Source organism: Pempheris klunzingeri, chromosome 6, assembly GCF_042242105.1.
Source record: "Pempheris klunzingeri isolate RE-2024b chromosome 6, fPemKlu1.hap1, whole genome shotgun sequence".
NCBI classification, from domain to species: domain Eukaryota; kingdom Metazoa; phylum Chordata; class Actinopteri; order Acropomatiformes; family Pempheridae; genus Pempheris; species Pempheris klunzingeri.
In genome coordinates, this window is record NC_092017.1 from 8,466,889 (window position 1) to 8,486,709 (window position 19,821).

Consider the following 19,821-nt stretch of genomic DNA (forward strand, 5'->3'; position numbering starts at 1 on the left):
TAAAAAAACTGCCTTTACAGCTTTTGACAAAAGCCAGTGAGATGTTCCATTTTTGCTCCATTCTTCTCTTTTTGGCTGAACAGAGCTTGAGCTGCTGTAAAGCCGTGAGTCATGTAAGAAGCCCACTGCGCTGAGCAGCCAGTGAGCAGTTAGGTTACCTGTCGGAGGCTGCGGTCGGCATTTTCGTTGGCTGGGCTGCCGTCAGAGCCGTTACTGCTGCCGGACTGCTCCTTTTCGTTTAACAATGCTGTGGCGTAGGCCAAGGTGTCCTGCGGAACACCAAGTATGAGAGATGAGCAGTGGTGGTGGAGGAACTGGAGGGGGTTAATATACAGTCATGTGTGTGTGTGTGTGTGTGTGTGAGTCTACCTGTGCAGAGATAGTACGCTGGAAGGTTTTATTGGTGGATGTCTCATTGGAGATGTTGCTCTGTGGAGTCCAGTAATGTTCTGTCATCTGAAGGCAGAGATGATATGATACAAAATGAGCAATGAGCATATGGGATTATGATTACAGGAGTACTTGTACCCCAGCAAGTATCATCAACTAGGTCAACAAATTCAAAAGACGAGAAAGAAATTACGGCTATTGTAAGGTTATGAAAAAAATCTCAATGTTGAGCAAACAATAACAACTGAAATCTAGATGTCGCTGGCTGATAGTAGTGGATCAGCAGTTGAAGGGTCCAGCTTCTGCTGCTCCTGGCTGTACTATGAATGTAAATACGGCCAAGCAGAGGTGAATGCTGATATTTTGACTATATGAAAACAATATTTTAACAATAACAGCTTTTATCTGTTAAACAGGGCTCAGAATAGATCTGATGCATGTGGTGCCAGTAAAGGTGTAAAAGAGTTAGAAAGGTTGGGATTGGGAACAAATGATCTACAGATTTAAGGTGCTGACCATGAAGCCGCAGCATCTCCGGCTGGCGATCTGTGTCGCATGTCATCCCCTATTTCTCTCCCTTTGTTTCCTGACAGCTATCTATTGTCACTCAGTAATATAATCAAAATATTTATCTGATGTCTGTGGTGATAGAATTTTACAAGCTTGCCTTCTTTTGCAGCCACTGGACTGCCCAGCTCCAGTGACCAGACAAGTCCTTGAAGTAATCCTTGGCTGGAGCACACCTGGTGGGAAAAATAAATGGGGGCTCAGTATTATGTTTTCCAATTTATCTGTCAAAAAAAACAAACTCTGACTTGTGATCCGTAGATGTACTCACTTCTGGGCCAATGTCACCAGGAACTTCACACACTGGTAGCAGCGTCTGCTGTCCACGTTGTTGCTCTGGTGCATCAAGGCTGAGAGGAAAAAGCAGATTTTTTTAATACATTTAATACACAAACAGAAGCTGCTGATGTTGCAAAGTGGCATGGTGGTCTAGCTGGCACAACAGTGAAGTAAAACAACAATATTTAAACATACCCAAAAGGCCTTTCTCTGACTCAAAGGCATACTTGAGTCTCTGGGTCTGCAGAGGGTCTTCCATGACCTGATGCAACAGATTGTGAAAGTGACGTTAGCGAAGCTGCTCCTAATAGTGTTAAGGTTTAACAAAGTGACAGATCGATGGGTGGAGGTCACAGAGTAAACTGAAGACTGTCACTCACCAGTAGCTCCTGCAGCATCTGGAAAATGTTCTTCAGTTCATGAGGTGGAGCCGTCTCCAGCTGGGTCTGTGAGACACACAGTATTGAGAAGATTTAAAAACAGAGAAAACTCACCCCTGACTAAATGTCTGACGGCTCTAACAGTCCTCTCTCAGAAGTTTGGGGAGCTTTTTCACCTTGAGTAACTGCAGCACACCCAGGGAGAAGGGCTCGTTACAGTACGAACTGTAGGTCACCATCTCTATCAGGAGCGACAGGGGGCCTGACAACTCGCGCATGGCAAACATCACCTGGTAGATATTCACAATGGCAAAAAGAGAACATGAGCCAAAACGGTTCAGAGCCTTTTGATTTTTTTTTGCTGATAAATAGATAAATAGTCTGGTTATTTTGTATCAGTCTGGATCTGGACAGGTGGAAATACCTTTTTTTTTTAAATTAATTTTTAATTTAAAATTAAAATCCTGTGAGTTGTTGGTGTGTGTGTGTGTGTGTTACCTCTAGAAGGTAAGACTGCCCTTCAGGAGTGAAGAGTGAGGCCAGGATGTCTGAGTGGAGGGGGAGGAGTGGGCTGGAGGACGGGACGCAACTCACACGTAGTTTAAAACCTCCCGGAGCTGCGAAGGACAACAAGTGAGAAACTGAACGATCAGAATGACAGCCGGATCGTACAAAAAGTAAAAGTAATTTAAATAAAACATCAGCTTCGCAGCCCTCAAGATCTGCCTGAAGTGTCTCACCCTGCGTCCGCTGGGGGCCGAGGTCAGAGTGCAGAGTGATGAGGGCCAGAGTGTTGTGGAGGTGAAGGAACTCCCGAGCCTGAGCCGGACTCCACCGCCGGTTCTGTAGAGAAACACGGAGAAAAAATTTCAGTACCACCCACAACAATTAGTACAGTGATGGGAGATAAAGGTTCATATCTTCATCTTCAGCATTTTGCTATTTTTAAATGCGGTAATTACATATAAATCATATTTAACTTGCACATAAATAACATTTACCTTCTAACTAACTACTTTAAACAATGAACAATTCAAAAGTACATCGACATTTTTAACGTTTTTGTGGATGGAAACGACGTTTAATCGGTGCAAGGCTAGAATAAAAAAAAGTCTTAAGGTTACGAACACCTGTGTGAGTGTGAGGGTCAAAGTCAAAGTCAAAGTCATTGTATTGTGGATGGAGGCGTTTGCAGCATCAAAGCTTATGTTGTTCTACCTGGTTGTTTTGCCTGTTGGGTCCCAGCAGGAAGATGAGCATACGGCGATAAGCTGAGTGTTTCAACAACAACTGACAAGGACCGCAACCCTGGGAGAGAGAACAGAAAGACAACCTCTGAAAACCTGTCATTTAGCTTAATGGTTGGACTGTGAACACTAGAGAGCGCATTAAAGTCTAAATCTGCTTTTATTACCCTCTGAGCGAAGTTACTGAAGAGGCCGAAGTACTGCGCACAGTTTTTCACATTCTCAGGAACATCTTTGTCCAATAAGGAAAGCAGGGCGTCGGTCAGGTTGTCCAATCCCGGGTCTCCAAAGTGAAGCGCGCTCTCCAGGGTCTTTTCCAGGATGGACGCGACCACCACCCTCACCTCCCTGACGCTGCACTCCAACAGACAAACCCTGAGGAGGAGACAATAATGACAACCGACATCAGTCTGGAGGACGACATGTGATAATGTGTAACACATCGTCTATTTTTAATACATCGTCTTAGTTATTGTCGATTTACTGTTGTTATTGTTTGTTTTTTTCTTATAGCTTCACGTACGGAAGCTGCAAACCTTGCTAATCTTGTTGTACTTGTACAATAAAGATATTCTCTTCTATCCTAAGCATCCTCAGTATCTTTTGAGAGAGAATGCGGCTAAAAAACAGGAAGTTTCTATGAGAGAAAACACTTGTTGTGCCGCCAGCGTTGGCCTTGAGACACACAGCTGAGTGTGTGTCTCCTTTCTGTGGGAAGGGGGGTGTGGTATGTAAAGAGGGCCGGAATGTGCTGTTGTCCAAACACCCGATGTCAAACAGCCAATCATGTCTGAGAACCATATGATCACCCCATGCCTAAACACTGAGTAGTGTAAGACAACACCTTTCTTGAAAACACACAAACTTTAGGGTGTTTTTAATATTCCTGCTGTCAGTCCAGATGAAATTATAATGCTCAAGTGTGCTCCAGAGGCTTGGATGGTGTGCGTGTGTGTATTTGAGTGTTTAATATACATGGAGATCTAAGGGACAATTATCTATAAAACTTAAGTATGGAGATGCTTGAGTTAGAGAGTGAGTGAAGCTTTAGTGGCTGCAGCAGCATCATTACCGAGGTGAAATTATTTGTCCCAGGCCAGAGAGTTCAATGTGCATTGATTAGAATGAGTGAGCAATGCAGAGAGCTGCCAAGTCTGTAGGATCGCATATCACTAGGACAGCTACAAAAATGCTGCAGTGGTTAAACCCAGGCCAAGCCCAAGTACAGAAACACACCGCTACAGATATACAGTAGATACAAGCTTGATGCTCCAGGAGCTGCATAAGGCTGAAGTGATTGTCTTCTCTCTTATTTGCTGCAGAGTTAAACTTGTCAAACAACTGTAGGTTGTAGAGAGCTTTTTGGAGACATTATGTGGAGCAGGTGGACGGAAAATAGCACCATTTTCACTAGAAAGAGACCATCAAACCAACGGAGTGAAGTGAACTGTTGTATTTTAGCTGAAATAAATACAAATGTAAGAGTTTTTGTGGTCATTTCTTTCTCTATGGCCCAACCCTTTTCACATATATGGTCCCAAACACACTGTACATAGGCAACATGGCGACTAGTCAGCACACACTGACCTGGTGATCTCCCGTCCCTCTGGTCCAACCAGGTACTGCACCATCCACTGACACGCTTCAGAGCTCTTTGACAGCAACACCTCCACTGTCGCCATCCACTCCTCTGTGTCCACCCTGCAGGAGACACAGATGTAATAGAGGTCCAACATTGCTGCTGATGAGGGATGTTCATCAGTGATGCGTGTGGATGTGAGGTGTCAATATACCGCAGTTTCTTTTTGGTGTGCAGGTAGGTGTGAAGGAGAAAGTGAACGGCCAGCTGAAGACTCTCTTTGGCCATTTGCTGGTAGTCTGGATGTTTGAGCTTTGTCTGTAACACACATGCAAAAACATCTACATTTAAGAAAAACAGGGAAAACAGGGATTCTAGCTGCATCTGCTACAAGACATACTGCACAAAAGGGAAAAGGTAATAAATATGTAGAGGGGAATGTAGGGACAAAGCTGTGGCCAATGATTACAATATTTGCTGTATAAATGAAGCTTAACATCTCGCATGTCAACACAGAAGCAGAACATACTGCATTGACGGAGGCCAGGGAGAGGGAGAAGTTGAAGTAGTCGCTGTTGTAGACGTCTCGGTTCCTCATGAACTTGAGATTCTCATCTCTCACCATCTACAAGAAACACAGGCACACAAACGGATTCTTCCTCTATTACCAACAGAACAAATGTTAAAATGGCGTGAATCCTCACGCAGAAAGCTTGACGCCACTTTACCTGGTAGATGCTGGCCGGCATCTTCTCTACAAACAGGCCCTTCTTCTCTCCCTTGCGGACCAGGCGGGTGAGGAGGGTGAGGCGGTCATTGTTGGCCCTTGGGGGGCGGGGAGAGGACTGTGGTGACACATCTGGAGAGGACGGGGCAGACCTGGGAAATACAGGGACATGGGCTGGATGATGAAAAGTCGACTTCTGTACAATATATCTAAATACTAGACGACCTACGGTGGCGTTATTCTGCTTACACCGCTGCCATTGTGACAGATGCATTATCAATGATACAATTGTGTTTATGAGGCAAGGACAGTACATGGTGGAGGGGGTTGGGGGTTTACTCACAGCGTAAGGTCCTCAGCCTCTTGCCTCATGATGCTGACTCTGCTTTTTTTGGGCAGGACGGGTGAGTTCTGGTCACTGATCTTCTGATAGAACAACATGTAGGCGTTCCAGTACCTCCTCCGCACATCAGGGTATGGGTTGGCTGCACACAGACACACACAGACACACACACACAGACGAAGGTTACTTGACATGCACCTCATGAAAAAACCCTGTGTGCAGTGGATGGGTTTCACATAATTTTTGAGCGTAGAGACTGAATGAATGGTGGTCACAGATTTGTTACTTACACTGGTCATAAACTTTGGGTCGGTACTCTCCACCAAAGCACTCGTACTCCAAAGTTTCATCATTCATATCGAACTCCTCCACCACGTTGTCGTTGAACTTGTACCAACGTCCACGGGCGCTACCGCTGAGAGATGAGGAAAGACAAAGGACAAAGGACGAGGAAAATGTCAGATCCAAGTTCATCTCAATTAGCTACTTCAGAACTGGAAACTCAGCACATGCTTGGATGAATAATGAAATCAACAACACCAAAATGGGCAACATACTGCTGTACAGGTTTGTCACCAGGGCGTGGTGTCCACCTGCACTGGTGATGTGTCTAAAGGTCTGAACACACACAGATCTCCCACTGACACAAAGAACAACTGACTTCAGATGTGTGTTATTTCCAGGAAAGAGATCAACATCTTGGGAACAAACTTTCTTTGTGGTAGTCTTAAGCTGGGATAGGAACGAACGAATAAGCAAGAGGAGGGTGCCAAATATTAGCTCCTGTGGTCTTTTTGCATTCCAATTCTTCAGTGAGCATTCCTGCCTTCCAGAGCCAGACATCTGGAGATGCTTACAAACTAAACCAGGGCAGCCCACACAAAGTCTGATGCTGCATTCATGTGCCCCAGGGAGGTCCCCGAAAATCCGCCTGGAAAACTAAAGCAATGGATTAAAGTGCACCACTAATCACTGGTTGTGTGCTTCTTATGTGAAGTAGGAAGGGGAGCTGGAAAATACAATCAGGGGACTGAAACCATAATGTTTTTGCTTTTAGCACTGTAAATGTGGGGCAGTGAAGGAAACTACAGTGTCTCTTACCGTCTATCCTTAATGAAGGAGTAATAGTGTCCGGCATGTGCCTGCCCGCTGTGGACAACAACTCCTACGAGTTCATAGTTCTCAGATATGGTGACTTTTTTCCTGGGTGACCCTCCTGAGGTCCCATCGCCTCGCCCCTCACCGCCGTCTCCGCTGCAGTCCTGGCGAGCCATTCCAGAGACGGTGTAGGGCTCCATGTTCAACACCCAGGGGAACTGTGCCCAGAGAAGGCATATTTCATTTCAAATCATATTTATATTTCCGTTAACAAAACCAGAAAGTGTATCCTAGTGAATGGAGAGTAGTGATATTTGTACCCTAATCTGTTCATCGTATTTGATGGAGCGTCCGCTTTCCCAGTCGAAGCCGAAGCGCATGAGGTGGATACAGAGAACACTGGGCAGGGATTTGATGCATGTCCTCTTCACTGTGGTTCTCTGCAGGTGAACACATGCACACACTGTGAGTACACATGGTGTCAGGGTAGTAGAATAAAAGCCCGCAGAGCACTATACAGACCTTCTCTTTGCATTTCTCACAGTAGTAGGCGTTGCTGCCCTCTAGCACCTCTCCTCTGACAAACTGGTCCAATGAGATCTCAAGGCTTTGACAAGACGTCACACCGAGGTTCAAAGCCATGAAGGTTTCTTCACGCTCGTACCTGGACAATAAAATGCCAAAGGTCGAATGTCATCCATCCGTCTCTATATGAAACAATCGTCTTGAAGTTTGAGGAAAAAATGTTGCTTACCTGTGAGGACAGTCTTTACAAATCTTCTGGTCGGAAAAGATTCCCTGAAATGTGTTTTTGAAGATCTGCTCTCGACCCATTTTCTGGTGGAGAGGACTTTCATCAGTAGTCGTATCATCATAGCCAGTTAGGTACTATAGGTGCTCAGTGCTTTTTTTAAAAAAAAAAAGGAATTGGTATGGTGTGTTGAATTTTACCTTAAGATGTTCGTCGAGCTGGTCCACCAGGCTGGTGAAGAACTCATAGGCATCCTGCTGTTCTCTTACATACAACTCCTTGTTCCACATCTTGAAGATCTGTAAAATATCACACATTGACACATGAAGGTAATGACTCATACAGACAAAAGTTATGCCACAACACTATAGAACAACACTATAGAGGATAAACTATTTGCTTGGTGCAAATGATGGACATTGATTTTTTTTGTTGACTAGGGAAATTAATTCTCATTTTGCATCTTTATGACAATGGCCACACGTGCAGGAACACCAGAAGTTGAAAAACTACGTGTATTACAATCAGAGCATCTCTGGTTCCTTGACAAACTGGACCATCTGTTACCTTCCAGAAGTTCTCAGGCACGTAGTACTGCAGTTTGCTCTCCATCAGGTGGCCAAACAGAGACTGGACCTGGTAGAAGACACTCTCTTCTGGCTGATCTGTTTCATCCTCGATGGACAGGAATGCCTTGAAGCCAAACACACACACACACACACACGCTCACTGCTATTGGATTCACTGTGTGAAACAAACAGCAGATGCCCTCTGGTGACTACAGAGGGTAAACAGCACAGAGAGAAGCATGCGTACCTCTGGTAGGCCCGGCTGCATGTAGAGCTGCTGAAACACAGCATTCATGTAACATGTGGCTCCGCCGTTCTTCAACCCAACAAAACCTGAGACTGACCGGCTCTCTACGGGGGGCAGATACTGAGAGAGATGCACAGAGAGTAAGTTTCACTGATAAAACAAAATTATATGTAACAAATATTATTTCAATGAGTGTCTCACATCAAACTCCTTGCAGAGGGAAGGATCAGACTGGTGGTGCATGGACATTAGCTCTCTGCCAATCAGCCGGAGGTTAGGGAGAGAGCTGTCTGCCAACATCACCAGCACCTCGTAGGCTGCCAGTCTGCTGCTGGCTGTGCTGCACCTGACCAGACACACACATGATGAAGACGGCACAAGATTTAAGTTGTGGTTTGCAGTGGAGTGGCCACTGGCTTCCAAAACAACAAAGATCCCAGTAGAAAAACCAAAATGTAACTGATAGATAAGATTAACATGCCGTACTTGGGGTGGAAGTCATGACTGGGGGCCGGCGAGGGTGTGGGGTTTGAACTGTTGATGATGATGCGCGAGGCTCGAAACAGGAAGTCATCCAACAGCTGCTGGATCAGAGATGGACCTGAAGAAAAGCATTACATGTTAGTGTTCTCAACTTCATAAACTTCCACACTGTGCTTAATTGGTGCAGATCTGTGTGCATGTATGGTAGTGTGTGTGCTCACCGAGATGCTCCTTCTCATTGCCACAGAGAGACAGCAAAGTCTTGATGAGTCGTAGGTGTCCTGCCAGGAGGATGTTGTCCGCCTCGCTGGTCTCCATCTCAGAGCTCCAGCTTGGCTCAAAGTTGTCAAGCCAAGAGATCTCGTCTTCAAGCATGGTGGCTGCACTCACTTTTATCACCTCCATCTCTGACGCTGAAGGAGGCGGAGAGAGAAACACTGACCTTTAATGGCTGAAACGGGAGGCTATTACCCCTATATTACATAAATTCTTACAGCTGGGATAATACTTCATATCTAGGTATTGATAAAAGTGACTGAAAATGGAATTCATTGACTTACTAGTTAAGTCATCCAGAAGCTGACATCTCAAGTCAAAGTACTCAGTGCATTGGGACAACAACCTGAGAAAAAAAAGCAACATCAACACAAGACCTCCTCTACAGTTTCAGTGATATGCATCTTGTGCGTTTCTTGCTCAAGTACCTCTGGTTGACCCCCCTCATGACAGACGTAGGACTCCATAATGGCAGCTGAGCGGTGAGAATGACCGAGAGGAGGAACAAGTTGGGTTTCTGGACGTCAGGGAAGGCTGAGGTATCAGACTGGCTCAGAGTGTAGAGCTGATCACAAGCTACGCGCCGGATCTGACAGAGGAAGGGACAGAGACGGCGAGTGTAAACACACACTGCAATGTTTGGGATATATTTCTTCCATGCAGGCTATCAAACAAAAAGAGGGTGTTGTTTACCTCTCCGCTGGGAGATCCGAGCAGAATATCGATGATGAAATCATTGACGGAGGGAAGGTTGTAAAAAGAACCTGGAGAGAGAAACCAAGCACAGGAGTTAGTTGTAGAACGATGACAATCGCAGCAATTAAGACACATAGAAAATAAAATGTACCAAAATATACACACTGCAGTAATGTAAATGTACAATATACAGTAATTATGGAAAAGAAAAGTGAGCGTGCATGCTTGTAGTGCATTTGTACTCCTTACTTAGCTGCTGGCAGCGTAACTGCAGACAGGTCACCAGCAGTGACAGGGCCTCACGAGCAATGATGGCATCTTTGTTAGAGACACTTTGCTGTCTGACACATATCCCAGCATGCAACGCTGTCGGTGTGGCCTCGCCCTCACTGCTGGAGCTGCAGTTACTTCCTGCAAACAAACAGAAAATAACTTTGTTTTACTTTTGTTTAGTTTTAGCTTCTGTTTGGGATGTCAGAAATGCTTCCACCATGAGCTGTTGGCAACAAAACAATAGGCGACGCTGTAGGTCACAGATCAGGAATGAAGTTTTACAGGATAATTATCTCAGCTACTGACAGTAAAAATCCAGCTGACGCCACAACAAGCTTATATTTTAGTACCTTGTGGCACCTACAATAACTATGAAAGTATGCTTTCTGCTCACCTGTACTGCTGACTCTGGTGCGGATACCCTGCGGCAGAAGGGAGCTGTGGGTCTCTCTGATTGGCTGCGGGCTGCCAACCAGATCCAATCGGCCTGCTGCAGCTGCCCAGGTCAGACGCATGAAACAGGCCACAGTGGAGGTGAAGTCACCTACCTCCATGGTCTACAAAAGAGACGGAGCAAACATTGTACTTGAAAATATTCTACACCTACACCATCAGTCTTGGTGCTGGATCAGTGGTGAATTTATCACGATAACGGCTCGATACTGAAAGTGAGGATGTGTTAGTCCAGCACCTGAATGGCCACACGAGCGGCGGGTATGATTTCCTCGACTCTTATGGAGGAGCGCTCAGACAACGACATCTGTCTGTAAGAGGACTTCTCTGGAGTTCCACAGAGAGACAGCTGTCGGCCCGTCCGTCCAGCGTTACGGAACGGACGAGACGACAGCGCATCGCCATCCCTTATGACATCATCATCCAGCACGGCAGGCATGCTCTGGCCAACCAGAAGAAACCTGGAAAAGACAGCCAAGTGAGTATGAAGTCTAACATGGTATGTACCCCAGTATTCCTGTGTGTTTGTGTGTGTGTGTGTGTGTGTGTGTGTGTGTGTGTTGAGAGGCATCTCGCACCTGGCTAACTGCAGACAGATCGAGTAGACTCCTTGTCTGGTCTCATAGTCCACCTCCGATGGGATGGAATCTCTTTGCATGACATTCACCACCAGGCTGCAGAGGAAACACAGAGAAATACCACTGTCAGAACTGAAAATAAAGATACTGTGAGGCATTTTGGATAAAGTGGCATGTGTGCGCCAGTAACTTGTCATGTCGCGTCCCATAGTGGACCAAAGGCAACACCAGACAGTGAGCTGTTCTCTTTGTTACCTGAGGCCTCCTGCTTTTAGAAAGTTCTCACAGAAGGACTTGCTGCTGGTTTTGGCCATCTCATCATCTGATGTAGGCATGAGCTTTGAACTCAACACCTGACAGAGAGACAGAAAAGTAAGGAAAACAAATGTCATGGTCACTAATGTGGCTTTTAAATTTGAGAATAGGTGTTACACGTTCACGTGTGTTCACATGTGCATACCTCCAGGTTGTATAACACTCTGAAGGTGGACATGCCCGGGGCTGAAGATCTGAAAAGGGTCTCTAAGATGGATGCAGCACTGGGTTGGTGCTGCTGCTTGGAGCCCATAGATGGAGAACGGGAGCCTGAACCCTGGCCGAGGGTGAACAGTGTTTTCTACAGAAAATTAACACAAAGGGAGTTTAGAAAGCAACACAGACAGATGAAGGAGTAGGAGAGCGACAGGGTAAAACTCATACAGACTAATGATAACACATGTGCTTAGGTCAAAAGCATTGGTAAAAAACAGAAAGGTAGAGAAATGAGTGTGGAGACATTGCATCACAGACAGTCTGGCATACCTGGTGGCTCCAGACACTGGACTCTTTGGGAACAAAGTTGTCGAGAGCATCCTGCACTTCTGGATCTGTTGGAATCAGCAGCAACAGCTTCCTGACACGAAGAGTGATCCTGGAGGTTACAAAGAACATAGCAATCATGAAAAAGAGGCTTTTCAGCTGCCTGAGGTCCTGCCATAGTCCAGTTGAATGAAGGAGCTCATATACAAATAGGCAATCAATGAACTAATTATGAAATGTTTGTGTCAACACAAAGCACAATTCTGTATCTTACTGTATAGCATTATAATAGATGTAGAACGCTCCATGGGAAAGTCACTAGTCCCATGCACATTTAACAAGGCACGAAGGAGTCTATCTATATTTTAACACTTTCCTTGAAGTGTTCCTATATACAGGCAGATGGCATACCAGTGACATAATGACTGATTCCATACAGCACAGATAAATATACAGTTGTTTCTTTGTTGTGTTCAACAGACTGTTTAGAATTGCCTCACCTGGATTCATCCAAGTTGGCCAGCTGATAAAGCATCTCAAACACGTTACACACCAAAGCCATCACCACACCGGGCAGGGACTTCTCCTGGAGACAGAAAAACACAGACAGAACGTGTCAGAGCCGATGTAAGCCTCAGTGTGTCCACAGTTCTGTAATTGTGCAGTCGTGTCCGAGCTGGTACCTGCTCCAAGGCGTAGGCAGAGTTGAAGACGGCGGAGCTGGAACTGCTAGAGGCAGAGGCCGAGGACTCGGAGCTGCCAGAGGGAGTGCCGGTGCCCGAGCTCTTCACGGTCAGGCTCTGGTCATCACTGAAGCCAAGCTGGGACAGCAGCTTCTGGTCCCGATTCATGGTCAACTAACACATGGTGGAGGAGCAGTGAAGGGACGGAGTGAGAGAAAAACAGGGATTGAGGTTGTTCGAGGCCGTGTTTCCCCTGCCACACAATAGACGAAGCGGACCAAACCTCCAACGAAGAGGAGGTGGCATTCTGCCTAGAAGAATTCACTGTATATCTATTTGTAGTTTGTAATGTGTGCTGGCTTCAGGGGAAACACGTGATTGGGAGAGGAGTAAAATACTTTGATGAGGGAATGACAGGTACAATTGTATTATTAAAACAAAAGAGGAACACAGAGTTCCTGTTACTTACAGATTAACATTAACACTTACCACACTGTCATTGGCAAAGATCTGGACATTATCCACCGGACAGCTCAAGTGCTCAGAAATCTTCCACCGGATACTTCCTATTGTCTCATTACTGTGGGTCTGCAGAACACACACACACGCAGAGCAGAGTTATGGCCTCTGCACAGTAGATGTAACTCTACATGATAAAGGTGTGTTAGAGGGAAGTAGGAAAAGTATTACCTCTAAGGTGAAAGTGTCTTTGGTTGACTCAAAGGTGATGTGAAGAGTGACAGGGTGTCCATTGTACGAAGCCCCGTGAGGTAGAATAGTGCGAGGAACGGAGTACATGTCCTACACAGAAACACACACACACACACACAATAAAAAATGTCATATGCCAAATCTCATCGATCCTCCTTCTTGTGGATTGTGTTCAAACTATTCAGCACAATTAGTGTTCATGACTGTGTCCTTGTTTCTCATAAATTTCTAACGTATTTATTGTCCAAACGACAATAAGACCAGCAAAGTGAAAAAGACAGGGTTTACCTCTATAGTGATCACGTAGCGTTCAGCCAATAGCAGCAGTCTTTCGATTATCACCAGCTTAGTGGATCTAGAGAGGAACACATGCAGAAGATTTTCAACACGACTGAACAAAGTATTTTTACTTGTGTGCTTTAAAGTAAAGTATAACTGCACTGCTTATAGTGATTAGTTAGTAAGACCAAGGAGGAGGAACACTCTCAAACAAACATGTTTTAAAAAGTTTAGTAACTATGTTCTTACCCAAACCCCCCTCTGTACCTGGATGGTGATTGTACAGATGTGGCTACGGTCGGCATGGCAGTGGCCGTCAGCATCTTGGTTGCCCTAGTAACAGCATGTGTCAAGGTAGGCCCACCCAGGGCCGAGCTAGCTGCCTGAGAAAACAGAAGAGAAACATGTGCTCAGGTGTTGATTTAGATTAAATAGCACACTTTTCACAGAACCTCTAAGAGTAGCATGTTCGAGTATTTACCTCAAGTCGCTTGTAACAATCAGCGATGAACTTCTTGTGCAAAGACACAGAATCCTGTACGGAAGAAAAGCTGATTTAGTATGTGGTTTGAAAAATATATGTTAACAACGGATGTGCAGTAGCACCATCTTAAGTTAATAATAATAATAATAATAATAATAATAATGAGACGCCCAGGAAGGAACTGCTACACATATACTGACCTTCTTCATCTTGGGATTGAGGTTGGTGTAGCTATATGTAATAATAAGCAGGATTGCTTCATTTGCTATCTCTTCATCAGGAGTTTCCATAGCGATGCGCCAGATAAAATCCATCCCTGCCAGGTCAAGGCGCTCCACACACTGAAATCAGACCATATGATACATAAAGCATAAATATTGACCAACATGATTAGTATAAAAAAAACACTGATAAAAAAAACAAAATGTTGAGTAAGTCAGGACTCACCAGCTGAGTTCCCTGGCGTTTGAGGCGATGGTCACAGAGGTTAACGTTCTCGAAGAACGTCTTAAAAAGATTGAAACCTGAGAGACAAGTAAAACATGTTATCTGCTGTATCACATATGCTTTCACAGACCAATCCTGAGAGGCTATAATGCTGTTAATAGTGCATTTCCTTGCAGAGTCTCTTACCATTCATGGTGATCTCATAGGGCTCCAGTTTTAGGATCTTCTCCTTGAAGAGTTGCTGCTGCACATCACTCTCGAGGTCATGTTGTCCTTTGGTGAACCACTCAAAACACATCTACACATTGAAACATAGCGTGTTACAGTTTAACGACTGCAGTGTACTCTACTGTTCTTCACAGTGTAATCTTCCTATTTTCCAGAGCAGCTGAAGGAGCAGTTAAAATGTAAGCACGAACGCAAATCTATACAAAGACCAGATTCTCTACTGGGACAGAGAAAGCGTGCTCTAGAAAGTGCCTCTTGTGACTGATGACAGTTAACACTTAAAGACACACTGAAAAAAGGGAACCAAAGATTGGCACAGAGCGGCATTATCTTCAGGATGAAAAAAAAGATGCTGAATAGTTTATCACAATTAAAAAAAAAAAACATTTAGTTTTTTTGTTTGTGTTAATTCTGTTTTGTCAAATATATCTTGTTGCCCTTGTCTGTTCAATATTTTGTGCAATGTGTTTTTATAGTGAAGCACTTTATAAGAATTATATTGAAAAAAAAACAAAAAAAAACATTTACCTATGATTTGTTAATTGAAATAGCTTGAAGTCTAAAGTCACTTATTAAACTAATTAAATGGTAAATGGTCTGTATTTGTTCTACTCAAAGCGCTTTTACATGGCATCCTCATTCGCCCATTCACACAGGAGGAAATCTAACTTGGAGGGATCTATTCTTTCACACTCGTTCACACACTGAAGCCATGCTTCAGGAGCAAGTTGAGGTTCAGTGTCTTTCCCAAGGACACTTCCACATGTTGACTCCTAGGAGCTGGGGATCGAACCCCTGACCTTCTGATTGAGGGACGACCCACTCTACCACTGAGCCCCTAATTGATTACATACAGTACAGGCCAAAAGTTTGGACACACCTTCTCATTCAATGCGTTTTCTTTATTTTCATTCTCACTGAAGGCATCAAAACTATGAATGAACACGTGGAATTATGTACTTAACAAAAAAGTGTGAAATAACTGTAAACATGTCTTATATTCTAGTTTCTTCAAAGTAGCCACCCTTTGCTCTGATTACTGCTTTGCACACTCTTGGCATTCTCTTGATGAGCTTCAAGAGGTAGTCACCTGAAATGGTTTTCACTTCACAGGTGTGCCTTGTCAGGGTTACTTAGTGGAATTTCTTGCCTTATTAATGGGGTTGGGACCATCAGTTGTGTTGTGCAGAAGTCAGGTTGATACACAGCCGACAGCCCTATTGGACAACTGTTAGAATTCATATTAAGGCAAGAACCAATCAGCTAAGTAAAGTCACCAGCCTCAGAAATCACAAGTTGACAGCAGCTCAGATTAGAGACCAGATGAATGCCACACAGAGCTCTAGCAGCAGACACATCTCTAGAACAACTGTTAAGAGGAGACTGCACGAATCAGGCCTTCATGGTCAAATAGCTGCTAGGAAACCACTGCTAAGGAATGGACATTAGACCAGTGGAAATCTGTGCTTTGGTCTGATGAGTCCAAATTTGAGATCTTTGGTTCCAACCGCCGTGTCTTTGTGCGACGCAGAAAAGGTGAACGGATGGATTCTACATGCCTGGTTCCCACCGTGAAGCATGGAGGAGGAGGTGTGATGGTGTAGGGGTGCTTTGCTGGTGACACTGTTGGGGATTTATTCAAAATTGAAGGCATACTGAACCAGCATGGCTACCACAGCATCCTGCAGCGACATGCCATCCCATCCGGTTTGCGTTTAGTTGGACCATCATTTATTTTCCAACAGGACAATGACCCCAAACACACCTCCAGGCTGTGTAAGGGCTATTTGACCAAGAAGGAGAGTGATGGAGTGCTGCGCCAGATGACCTGGCCTCCACAGTCACCGGACCTGAACCCAATCGAGATGGTTTGGGGTGAGCTGGACCGCAGAGTGAAAGCAAAAGGGCCAACAAGTGCTAAGCATCTCTGGGAACTCCTTCAAGACTGTTGGAAAACCATTTCAGGTGACTACCCCTTGAAGCTCATCAAGAGAATGCCAAGAGTGTGCAAAGCAGTAATCAGAGCAAAGCGTGGCTACTTTGAAGAAACTAGAATATAAGACATGTTTACAGTTATTTCACACTTTTTTGTTAAGTACATAATTCCACATGTGTTCATTCATAGTTTTGATGAAAATAAAGAAAATGCATTGAATGAGAAGGTGTGTCCAAACTTTTGGCCTGTACTGTATAATCCCAAATTCAGAATCAAATTCATAATTTATCATTTCTGATACAATATCAAGAACGGGATCTAAAACGCGCATGCGATTCTTTAAAATGAGCCATAATTATGTTTTTAGTATAAAGAATTTGGTTTTCATTTTTCACTTGTTATAATGTTCCTGCTTCCATTCCTGCTTTGAACACTGTTCTAAAAGAGAGAAGATGCAGTGCCTCTGACACTCCAGAGCAGTCATCCAGAGAATCACAAACAAATGGCCAAGAATAAGTTTTGCATTTGCATAACTGTTTTCATACCTCACGGTCAAGTTCACAGACATCCGGCCCGGACACCAGGCACTCCCAGAGCTCCTTGGCCCTGTTCCAGACCAGGTAGAGGCTGGCCTCCTGGAGGAAGAAGGCCAGGAAGCGCAGGTGGCTGTCCAGATACTAAACATAGATTCAGAGGGACACGTGTCATCTTAACCCTCAAACACACACAAACTGTGCCGCTCACGTTGAGTAAACATAGCTCAGAAAAAGTTCAACATCTAACTGAATTCTTACATCAATTATTTGTATGAGCTGCAGTCCAGTTCCACTGAACAGTAAAGATGATCATTTAATTTCCACTAAAATTATAGAAATATATTCCTGATTTATTCAATTAAATGTAACTGCACTGAGACAAAGTCCCTCACCTCCTGATAGGTGTATCGTCCGTCCACCAGAGTTGAACCTGAGAGGCCATTATTTCCCGAAGCGGTCACAGCCAGTCGATGGCAGCACACAAGGGATCCCGTGATCAGCTTGACGATCTCAAAGTTCTTCTTCAAGTCCTGGATGATGCTCTGCGGGCAGGGAAAGGTTACCATAGCAACGATGCACTTTGGCTTTACAATGAGTCCTTCCTATGATGTTTGCGTGTGTCTTTGTGTCACCTTGTCTTGCTTCTGATAGGTCTGCTTGATAAAAGAGCGGGTGATCTCGTGCAGCTGACGGAGAGCAGGAACAACCCAGACAGCCTGAGGACTGCTCTGCTGAGAGGCCTGTCGAGATACACACACACACAAACACACACACACACACAGAACAGATAACGATATCCACTAAAGCAGAATGAGCACAAAGACACATGCTACAAAAACAGATCTCTGTGATGGTCTTTGCTGCGCAGATTTTGTAATTAGAACGACAATATTGATAGTCGCTGCTTTGTCATCACAGACCTGCTGTTTCTGTAGTTGTGTAAATGCCAGAAAAAAAATCAGAGCCAAGGATATTTGTCAGTTTAAATTTGCTCTTACAACTATCAGTCCAAATCAAACATCAAACATTAATTTAGTATATCCAAGGCTCTGATTAGATTCCTCTTTGCGTGAGTACATATCCTAGCACTTCCACCAAAGCTGACCATTCATCCAGCAGCTCAATCACTCAGCCAACTCTAACCCAGGACAAGATCAACACCACTGTGTAATCACTGTGAGTGCCAAAGCCCTCGTCGTGAGGCAAGCAGAAGATTAACACACACCTGGTTAAACTACCTCATGTTACAATCAAGTGTGAAATTATTAACCTGTGACCAATGAAAGCCCTTTGTGGTCAAACCCTCCTCCACGATTGGTTGGCAGGTGCAAAGCAGCGAGATTGGATACAGATTGATCAATGGAATTATAAATTACAAGGGCTTCTTCTCTTACTTTGGCCAAAGAATTAGCTTTCTTCTTGCCCCAAGTGCCAGTTAGAAATGAGCTTTGAGTGTCGCTGCCTTTACTGTCCTCCTGAGTGTGAGTCTAGAAACATACATTTCATTTGAGGTGGGACATTTGTACACATTTTTGTGTATACAGCCAATAACAAGTGAGATCTGAGAGGCTGAGAGGGTCAGCGTGTCTGGCTACAGTAAAACAAACAGCATTTTCCATGGCCATTATTTTCACAGCATGTCAAAGCGAGAAAAGAATAGGTGTAACTAAAGACATCAATGACTTTTGTTTTTCACCTTTACCTATGATATTCTATAAATACTTTAAATGCTTCCTTTACTTGTTCTGCAATTAGAATCTGCAGAATTAAAGCACAGCTTACCTGCTTGTTTACTTGTGATTATAAAATACACATTAATTCCTTCCTTCCATATGTTTTTTTTTTTGGATAATTTCAGTATCCATAAATAAATCAAGACTATTTGCTGACACTTTACTTGAAGTCCCTCTATCTACCATTTATGATTACCATGTAAACATTTCATAAATGATTTATAACACTATAGTGCAGTAGTATTCACATAAGGACAAATCCTCACAATGATTTGACAATTCCTATTTTTAAGCAAACACGAACAAACATTTTTAAGCATCTTGATAAATCAGAGCCACTGACTCAAGTAAATACTGAGGCAGAAGACGCCAGAATGATGGAGAAAGAGGAGAGTAAAAAGGGAGTGGGGATCGGTTGTCTTTGGCCTCTGTAGAGTCACTGGGTTTCTGGTGTGGTCAGAGGGACTGAATTTTTGGCTTTGAAATAAGCTTTCAAAGAAATACTGCTTTTGCCTGATCCTAAACCCACTGTAGCTCCGTGGATGCTAGACTGGGCCACTGACATGGAAGCGATGTAAATAAACTGGAGTTGAAGGGTAACATGCAGTGCTAACAAGGACGTGCTAACTTTAGAACAAAACTGTCACAGCAGGCAGAAAAATGTGGGGGCCAAATAGTGTTTCCCCAAAACGTGTTGAGCAAGGAGCAGTGCCTGTTGCCCTGTATGTAAATAAAAAACAAAGCTGATCCTAGAATGACCTGGTAATACATTTAGCAACGATTAACACTGGCCCCCACATCCACAAAGACAATACTGAGCATGACTGTCTCACCTTCTTAATGTCCTCAATACATTTAATGATGTAACTGCGCTTCACAGTCTCCTTGACAGCGTAGGCGTCGCTCAGAATCCCCAGGTGCTCCTCCAACGCCTGCTGAACCAGACTCGTAGGCAGAGTGGGGAGGTGAGCCAACTCCCACAGCACCTCCAGCACCTTAACAGACGCACATAAACAAGACGATTCAGACTGTAATAATGAAACATACTGC

General features: G+C 44.2%; 1 protein-coding gene across 2 annotated transcripts in view; it reads right to left on the bottom strand.

The window, feature by feature from the left end:
• The window catches only part of usp24 (ubiquitin specific peptidase 24), a 31,279-nt gene that overhangs the window by 3,007 nt on the left and 8,451 nt on the right, over positions 1-19,821 (bottom strand). The window contains exons 15-66 of one of the 2 annotated variants that reach the window (XM_070831556.1): positions 19,605-19,766; positions 18,433-18,525; positions 17,671-17,778; positions 17,431-17,580; positions 17,048-17,179; positions 14,525-14,636; positions 14,339-14,415; positions 14,092-14,232; positions 13,889-13,942; positions 13,675-13,790; positions 13,417-13,483; positions 13,108-13,218; positions 12,907-13,005; positions 12,418-12,591; positions 12,235-12,320; positions 11,738-11,846; positions 11,397-11,552; positions 11,192-11,289; positions 10,937-11,032; positions 10,597-10,819; positions 10,300-10,462; positions 9,882-10,043; positions 9,630-9,700; positions 9,365-9,525; positions 9,221-9,282; positions 8,882-9,073; positions 8,664-8,778; positions 8,379-8,523; positions 8,178-8,297; positions 7,929-8,054; positions 7,562-7,660; positions 7,365-7,447; positions 7,133-7,274; positions 6,931-7,050; positions 6,614-6,828; positions 5,803-5,927; positions 5,513-5,654; positions 5,171-5,321; positions 4,972-5,067; positions 4,657-4,760; positions 4,451-4,564; positions 3,031-3,238; positions 2,835-2,924; positions 2,357-2,459; positions 2,115-2,233; positions 1,793-1,906; positions 1,617-1,682; positions 1,432-1,498; positions 1,229-1,307; positions 1,058-1,133; positions 370-456; positions 159-269 (exon numbers count right to left, since the gene is read on the bottom strand). In XM_070831556.1, the coding sequence (XP_070687657.1) occupies positions 159-269; positions 370-456; positions 1,058-1,133; positions 1,229-1,307; positions 1,432-1,498; positions 1,617-1,682; positions 1,793-1,906; positions 2,115-2,233; positions 2,357-2,459; positions 2,835-2,924; positions 3,031-3,238; positions 4,451-4,564; positions 4,657-4,760; positions 4,972-5,067; positions 5,171-5,321; positions 5,513-5,654; positions 5,803-5,927; positions 6,614-6,828; positions 6,931-7,050; positions 7,133-7,274; positions 7,365-7,447; positions 7,562-7,660; positions 7,929-8,054; positions 8,178-8,297; positions 8,379-8,523; positions 8,664-8,778; positions 8,882-9,073; positions 9,221-9,282; positions 9,365-9,525; positions 9,630-9,700; positions 9,882-10,043; positions 10,300-10,462; positions 10,597-10,819; positions 10,937-11,032; positions 11,192-11,289; positions 11,397-11,552; positions 11,738-11,846; positions 12,235-12,320; positions 12,418-12,591; positions 12,907-13,005; positions 13,108-13,218; positions 13,417-13,483; positions 13,675-13,790; positions 13,889-13,942; positions 14,092-14,232; positions 14,339-14,415; positions 14,525-14,636; positions 17,048-17,179; positions 17,431-17,580; positions 17,671-17,778; positions 18,433-18,525; positions 19,605-19,766 (6,192 nt within the window). Of the gene's footprint in view, positions 1-158; positions 270-369; positions 457-1,057; positions 1,134-1,228; positions 1,308-1,431; positions 1,499-1,616; positions 1,683-1,792; positions 1,907-2,114; positions 2,234-2,356; positions 2,460-2,834; positions 2,925-3,030; positions 3,239-4,450; positions 4,565-4,656; positions 4,761-4,971; positions 5,068-5,170; positions 5,322-5,512; positions 5,655-5,802; positions 5,928-6,613; positions 6,829-6,930; positions 7,051-7,132; positions 7,275-7,364; positions 7,448-7,561; positions 7,661-7,928; positions 8,055-8,177; positions 8,298-8,378; positions 8,524-8,663; positions 8,779-8,881; positions 9,074-9,220; positions 9,283-9,364; positions 9,526-9,629; positions 9,701-9,881; positions 10,044-10,299; positions 10,463-10,596; positions 10,820-10,936; positions 11,033-11,191; positions 11,290-11,396; positions 11,553-11,737; positions 11,847-12,234; positions 12,321-12,417; positions 12,592-12,906; positions 13,006-13,107; positions 13,219-13,416; positions 13,484-13,656; positions 13,791-13,888; positions 13,943-14,091; positions 14,233-14,338; positions 14,416-14,524; positions 14,637-17,047; positions 17,180-17,430; positions 17,581-17,670; positions 17,779-18,432; positions 18,526-19,604; positions 19,767-19,821 lie in introns of both variants that reach the window. The other variant, XM_070831555.1, reaches the window with a different exon arrangement.